The sequence below is a fragment of the Penaeus vannamei genome, chromosome 30 (genome assembly GCF_042767895.1).
Source record: "Penaeus vannamei isolate JL-2024 chromosome 30, ASM4276789v1, whole genome shotgun sequence".
Lineage (NCBI taxonomy): Eukaryota > Metazoa > Arthropoda > Malacostraca > Decapoda > Penaeidae > Penaeus > Penaeus vannamei.
Genome location: NC_091578.1, coordinates 10,580,310 through 10,588,353, shown reverse-complemented (window position 1 = coordinate 10,588,353; position 8,044 = coordinate 10,580,310). Strand labels below are relative to the sequence as shown.

At 33.8% G+C, this 8,044-nt stretch overlaps 1 protein-coding gene across 1 annotated transcript in view; it reads left to right on the top strand.

Moving 5' to 3' along the window:
- CYLD (ubiquitin carboxyl-terminal hydrolase CYLD) overlaps positions 1 to 4,654 on the top strand; it is a gene marked incomplete in the record, with an annotated part of 44,984 nt that extends 40,330 nt beyond the window's left edge. Inside the window, 7 exon segments of the mRNA XM_070143294.1 lie at positions 1 to 128; positions 352 to 539; positions 695 to 803; positions 981 to 1,096; positions 1,313 to 1,381; positions 1,678 to 1,831; positions 2,738 to 4,654. Coding sequence (XP_069999395.1) covers positions 1 to 128; positions 352 to 539; positions 695 to 803; positions 981 to 1,096; positions 1,313 to 1,381; positions 1,678 to 1,831; positions 2,738 to 2,928 — 955 coding nt within the window.
- Between the last annotated feature and the right edge of the window lie 3,390 nt (positions 4,655 to 8,044).

Here is an 8,044-nt window from a genome sequence, read left to right as displayed (position 1 = left end):
AGTATTGAGGGAAGAAATTGTGAATCCTTTGAGGGCAAATCTCTTTGTTCGCGCTGATAGAATTATGAAGCTGCGTACAATGCTTGACCATCTGTCCTCTGTACGAGGCCTGACCACAGAAGAAAAAGGTTAAATGCACTATTTGTTTTGTTTGTAGGATTGACTATCTTGGTACAGAAATTGGAGCAGAGAATTCTTGTAGTGAAGGATATAAAGGCTGATACAAGCAAGCTTCTTATAACCAATGATCCCAGTCTTATTGAAATGAAATGATTATATTGTTTTAGGTAGGTCTTAACATTTAAGACAAAAATTTTAAACTGTTTTCCTATGTTCACTTTTTTCTGACAGATCCAGAGGAGTTCCTGCACTCCCTTCTTGCACAGATCTTGCAGGCTGAGCCACTGTTACAGCTTTCCTCAGGGCAAGAAGCGTACCACTACCAACTCTTCGTAGATAAGGATGAGAAGCTGAATCTGCCGTCAGTTCAGACGCTGTTTGATCAGTCCTTCCTTACCTCAGATATCAAGCTGAAGCAAGTGAGTCTGGACTCTTCATAAAAAGCTTGACTGTTCTGGTTTTCTATTGATTTTTTTTTATCTAAGTATATAAATGATTTTTTTTTTTTTTTTTTTTTTTTTTTTTGTTAATCCTTTCTTCCAGGTTGATCTTACATATTTTTTTTGTATTTTAGGTTCCGTCCTGTTTAATAATCCAAATGCCAAGGTTTGGAAAGGACTACAAGATGTACCCAAGAATATTGCCTTCCATGGTTTTAGATGTTACTGATGTTATTGAAGATTGTAAGTTAAGCTGTGAACTTATTTTCACAATTATGAGAACTGTTTGTGGACACATCCTATTTTTGAATGAAAAATCATAATTGAAAAAGGATTGGATAACAATTATGGTGTAATTAAATTTATACTTTGATAGTTTTTTTGGTTACTTTCTAATATTATCCTTTCACATTACAATAGCACCTCGCCAATGTATCATCTGTGGAAAGCTTGCAGAATATGAATGTCGAGAGTGCTTTGGCCAGTGTGGATCAGGCCTGGAAAGTATTGCATTCTGTGCCAAATGCATGGACAAGGTTTGTAATTTTTTTATGTTTATATGAGGATCTTTTTTTCAAGATTGAAAGTGTATGAAAGGAATTGTATCACTTCTCTCTTTCGTATTTTTTTCTAAAGTGTCCTTTATATTGATAATCGAAAGCAGTAACTGAAATCAGTGTTTTTATACATATTTGAAATCTATTTCCAGATAAGATAATCAATGATGATTGATTCAGAACCCTTTTCCACAGGTTCACAGCCATAAGAAAAGGGGAAGTCACGCATCAACCCGAAAGCTGAAAGTGCCCCCAGACTTCCAGGTATGTCTATGTTGATTTTGAGGTCCATACCTGAACCTTCTGTAGCATAGGATAGTGAAAAAAATAGAAAAGGATGATATTTGATATCTAATGTGTTGGGGTTCTTGACTTAGAATTGTGTTAATTGATAGAATAAGCAAAGGAAAATGCATGTGCTTTAGTTATGGTACCTGGCTATTGTAAAATGAAATAAAGTATTTTTAACTTAACGAATAGTCATGTATGTATTTGAAATTATTTGACATTACTTGTCAATCATATGCTGCTCTCTTAGTCGCATGATTTTCTTGTATCAGATGTTAGCAGACCACTGTGGATCCATTCCGAGAGTGTACATGGAGCTCTTTGCTGTTGTGTGCATTGAGACATCGCACTATGTTGCTTTCACGCGGTGTGGTTCAGGTGCTGATGCCACTTGGTGCTTCTTTGACTCCATGGCTGACAGGAAAGGTAAATATTCTTATGCTGAGAGAACAGGCTTTTGCACATAGTCTCAGAGGATAGCATCCCCTGTCTGTATGCCTCAATCAGAAAAATATATTGAAATTATTGATAATGTTAATATGAAGAAAGCCCTCCCTATCTATTTGGCTTCCCTTTTATACATTCCAACTTTCTTCATATGTCCCTCTATTTTCATTTCTCCCCTCTTCCTTCTTTTATTATGTCATTTTGTTTCTTTTATGCAATTTCTCCACTGGCAGTAGATGATAATGATTGGAAACCTTTCTGATAAAATGTAACCAAACAAAAACAGTACAGTTGCCCACAAAAGTTCATGACCACATAGCTTGCATGTTTTTGTCAATGTAGCTGGTAACACTGGGAGGAGGGAGGAGTTAAGAGTATGTGAAACAGAGAGTGAGCTGAAATAATATGTAGATGGGACAGTTAAATTGTGCTTGTAGACAGGTCTGTAAGGTTGTTATTCATAATTGGTAACAATCAGGCATGAAAAAAAAAAATGTAAGTGTTAATTAACGTAATTATCACATGATTGACAGATACCATACAACAACAATGGTTCTTGGCAACACAGTGTGCAAATACATTCATTAAGTTTTTTTTTCTTCTTTTTTTTTTTACTTGCCTGATTGTTACCAATTATGCTAAACATCCTTAGAGATCGGTCTGTAAACACAATTTGAATGTTCCATCAGTGGCTATCTACGTAACAGTTCAGCTCACTCTCTATTTCATGTACTCTTGACTCTTCCTTGCACACAGTGTTACCAGCTATGTTGATGAAAACCTATAAGGCATGTGGTCACAAACTCTTGTGGCCAACTGTACAATACCAGGTTTACGGTGTAATCATTCCATCCCTGTTGCTAACATTTCTCTCTGAAATTGAAGGTGAACAACACGGCTACAACATCCCAACAGTAGTGGAATGTGGAGACCTCATGCAGTGGGTGGGAGAGGAAGGCAGCCAGATGCTCCACGCTGTTACCGATAACAAAGCCCTACCTGACCTCCCCCGACGCCTGCTCTGTGATGCATACATGTGCTTTTATCAGAGCCCCAAAGTCATGATGTATAGATAAGATATGAGGTTTTTGCATAATTGCAGTTTGTTTTTGACAGCATAATTGCAAAAATGTTGATGAAATTCATTGCACTGGAGGAAATGAATGTGTGATATCAGGTATTGCCCTCTCCCTAACTCTCTTTAAAAAGGTGTACAGTATTGTTGAAATTCAAACCAGTGTTGCAGAAACTCACACAAATTAAGAGAAGAAAAATAGAGCACAAAGCTTCCAGTTCATAATAGCTCTGTGGTCTATGGGTTGCATAACCATCACAGGGGGGGCTATTGCACTAATCCAGCCTAATTGCCTGATTATAGCAGAACTAGGTACTGGGTCAGGCCTGGAAGTCCTTCAGCCTTTAACCAGAATACCAGCTTGGTTACATTGTTGGTCTAGGGAGACTTCTATTTACTGTTTTACAGATTTTATCTTGAATAAAATAATAAGTTTTGCAAAATGAAGGGTTATTAAACTGATATTTATGGTTGGAACAGATTATTAATGGTACACTTTTATTGTATCTTATTCTGATGTGTGAAAGCTGCCATCAGGTCTTTTGCTTTTTGGTTCCTTTGAAATGTAATGTGCTTCTTTGATTTCAAAATTTGAATTGTAACTGGAGCAGAGACAAATTATCAGAAGGCAGGTAAGGTAGCCCTTATTTTGCTATGACATCCATGTAGTCAAGTGTCATGACTATGATGACTTGAGATTAATATTCTGTTTAGCTTTATGTGAGTAAAAGCTACTAATATGCTAGTCCAGATTAATTTTTTTTTATCCTTTTCTTCAGGAGTAGATGAGGACTATGTATCATGCTTGTGTTCTAAATGATTTGGTATTACATATAATTGTATCTCTTGAGGTCTGGTGCAAAGGGTTATATATACTGTATGTATTTTTTTTATTGCTTAACAAACTGAAATCTTCCTGTTGTCATCACATAAGCTTACTTGGATTGACATAGTCATATGCTGAGCAGCAAGATTCCTAGAGAAAAAGAGGCTTGAGTATCATACAGACTGGAATTGTTTCATGAAAATTATCTGCATTATAGTAATAGAGGTTGTACATATAGTTTTAACATTTTCCATAAATTGTATGTTATTTTGTAAGATGAATTTGCATGATTTTTCTGTCCTTTTAGTTTCATAGTACAGCCATTTTATACTTCCTATTGGATAAGATGATGGTGTATGTCAGTGGTAAACAGACTTTTCTGGCCATATTTTGGGCCACGTGTCATGTCTTCTTGCTATGACCTAGTCTCCCCTCCTCTTGCTGCCACCAATACTTTTGTCACCATTTATTGATAACTGAATATATCACATTTCCATTACATTTATACAGAACACATTTTGACTGACATTAACTGGATATCATTTGTATTAGATCATATAATATGCAGACTATTTATATTATAATGAAACAAAAGGAAAAAAAGTTGTTTTCACAACATTAGATGGGAATCGGAGTAATAAATTTTTGTTCATTCTTCTAAATTTCATCTATTAGTTTTGATTTTTGTGTGCCCAAAGCAAGAGACTCTAATTTACAATGATTAATAGTGAGTGAAAATGTAAACTACAGCCTGGATAGATGTGCTTAGAGCTCATGCAAGTTTCAGACTTGAGCAGCAGTCAGCTTTGCCAAATTGTATATGTGCTAGTTAGTCTTGACTTTGTGATAGTTTATGAAATGTATTAAATTTTAATGACACATGAATATAGAGTCTGGTTTTGCTTTTTTTTCTTGTGTATCCCTTGCTATTGTGAAGTTGCACCCCAAGGTGTATATACACTGCTGTTTAGGAACTGCTCGATTATGTCACACTTAATTCTTTCATGGAAGGTGAGTCTTTTTATTTTAAGTATATTACCCTTTGAAAAGCACATTATTTTAGCAATAAAATATATATTCTCATATGTCAGAAAGGAAAATGTAATTAGTTTTGATATTTGAAGTAATTTCATGGATTTATATAGTTTTGAAAAATAACTTACCTCAAGTAGAGCTAATATAGTTAATATAGTTTGAACAAGCAAGTGATGATATCACTTTGCTTGCAGAGGAGCAGGAATGATGCGAGTGATGCTGAGAGAGTGTATTTGCTAGTCAAAGGCCGGGAAAAATGAGAAGAATAGAAAAGAATGACAGGAAAAAAAATAAAAAAAAATATATACATGTATATTCATTTACAAATACTGGGTAAGATTCAGAATTTAGAGGGCCCAAAAGTATGAGGCTTGGAGGCCGTTTTTAAAGTAAAAATAGGGTTATATAAAACTTGAGAACATTAATATCTTTTAATCTGTAGTATAAAACAAACAAATAACTCATATTAAAACAGTACATAATATATTCTAATATATTCTAAAAGGCCACCAAAATTGGGAGGTCCCTTGAAATTTGCAGTGTTTTGCCAATGAATTCCAGCCATTTTTGAATTTCCTCTCTGTCTTAAAATATTGTACCCTTACTTTATTGCCCATATCTAGATGTCTAACTTTTTAAATTGTCAGACTAATGATTGTCATTTCATCATGAAACATGCCCTATCCATCATCACTTCTTAATTTTTTCAGCCTGTATATTATCTTTAATGGTCTGTTGTATTATACATGCTCTTTTTCATTCTCTTGACAGTATGCCTATAATTGATCTTCCTGTGGGTCTTTCTTTTTTCTAATGATTTTTCACATTTCTGAGCCATTTGTTAAAAATGATACACACACATCCAACATATGTATATATACAGTATTTATATGCATAGGTAAAGGCCTATCCAGTCATTTGGACCTGATAGGCTGGTATGCCTGAGAAGTGATATTGATACCACTTGTAAATCAAGTGTCAAGTCATTGGTTTGCCTGTCCTACTTAGGCATGCCCTCAGATCAAGCCTACTTTTCTGGACATGCTTAAATGTGTGTGCATGCACACAGGTGTATACATGTAATGCTGGCATTTTTATGGTGTACCATTTCAAAGTCATATATAGCTTTGGAGATTGTATGAAAAGTTTTAAAGTTGTTCCTCTTCATATGACATATTAACCCACTGACTCTGGGTTTATGTACAGTCCATTGTATTTTTTTTTGTAAACTTTGTTGCCCACAGATGGCTCCACAAGTGCTCAGCAACCAGGGAGTCTGTTAGTAGACCCTGGTGACTGTGCCTGATTTCTCCATTCCTCAGATTTGTGGGATTTTTTTTTCTAATGCTATTGATATCATTACTGTTATTATTATCACTGATGTAATTATTATTATAATGTTATTAGAATACTAATAACAATAGATAGTAATGTAATAGAAAAGAATCAAGGAAAGGGTAAACAGAAGGAGGTAGGACTCATAGTTTATCCTCTGTTGACTTAGTACTTGTGGAGCCACATATGTGTAAAAAACAGTTAAATAAAATTACATTAGGCATGGCATTATATCATGCCATCAGCTGCCAATAGGTTAAATGTGGTCAAGTGAAGAATGCAACTATACTTTATTTCATAGTAATATTAAAGATGACAGAATTGACCTTTACACTTCCTCAGGTTCCTTCCAAGTTGAGAGGAAACCATTTGATATTTTACTGAGAAATAATAATAATGTGTGAATATAAGCATAGGTATGATTAATGATTATCAAGATTAAGATAAATTAATATCAAGAACATACCCAGGATTGTCTTTCCCAAGGTGTTAGGGTGTATATTTTTTCAGATATTAGAAAATCAGAGCACTTAATATTTTTCAAAAGACCATAAGCAGATATACTTGGCTTAATGTTTTTTTTTTTTAAGAAATAAGTGCCAAAAGTTAATGGAGACCTATTTTGCTTATAAAACATTTTTTTCTTTAGGACAAGGAGTAAGATATGGTGATTGGTTTACAACAGTTAAAAGGCATAATGTCTCAGGAATTATAGTCTTACCTGTTTCTGTTTCCCATTTGAACTTATTTATATTTTCCAACTTTTTCAGTCCTTTAAAAGATAATTTTACAGTATCTATCTATTGTATGTTTGTGTATGATTCATTACTATGTTTTTTATTGAATCACTTGTGGGTCAAATGATCTTTTATTGCCGTTGTGCATTGTGTTTGTTATTTATCTTTTTCTCCAATCACTGCATTAGAATTGCCCAACTTGTTTCCTACACAAATGCTTTCCTGCCCTTTTATATGACAAGGGATGAAAGAAAACTGTTGCCTTCAATTGCAGTATATGTAGTTCCAACTTAGCAACTGAAAGTGGGTTTTATAGAACTCCCTTTTGGTAGTCTTGAAGGAAGTCACTTTGCAGTTTTAATCAAAATGTACCATACTTATTGTGTTGCATTTGTAATGTTCAGGTTGATTTGAGGTTTAGTAAAGAGGGTAACAGTAGCTTTGTTTTGTGAACTAACTTTCAAGGTTAATGCCTGATGTACAGTATGTGTTCTTTGAAGCCATTCTTTGTATAGTCTTCATGTTGTACTTAACACTGCTTCACCATGCTTTGTTACTGTCATTTTAAAGCTAAGCCAACTTGTTTTTAAAAATTTGTTGATTACATAGCCTCTCTATATATAACACACCTTGACAGGGATTGAAAGATTTAATATAATTTGCCAAGCCATTACTCATCAGGAGTGGATCCTGCAAAATTTATTTGTTAAAGAAAAAATATAAGCTACATATTTTTTGCATTATTTTTATGCCTAATTGTAAAATCATTTAGAATAATTTACAGTGTTTTAGTTATTGTAGAAAAAATGTAAATGATAAATATAGTTCAGTAAATATTGTTGTTTTCTAGCAATATAGTGTAATATTTGGAGGATATACAAGAGTTTTAGTAGAATATGTCTATTTCTGTAATTGGTTCAAAATAGTGTAGGAGTATTTTGTGAATATATGTTGCTTATAGTTATTGTGCCTCCAAAGCCTTTCCAATCTTGTTTTAAAACAATAAAGGTACACAAAATATAATGAGATATTTTAAAGTGTTCTTGCATAAGAGATTGTTTTTAATAAACTACTTGTGAAAGAATATTTTCATAATGGATATAGAAAATTCTTGTTGACAGTCAGTATACTGATGGTAAGTGCAATCACATGTACTGACTTTTTCAAGTTGTTAATTAAGATTT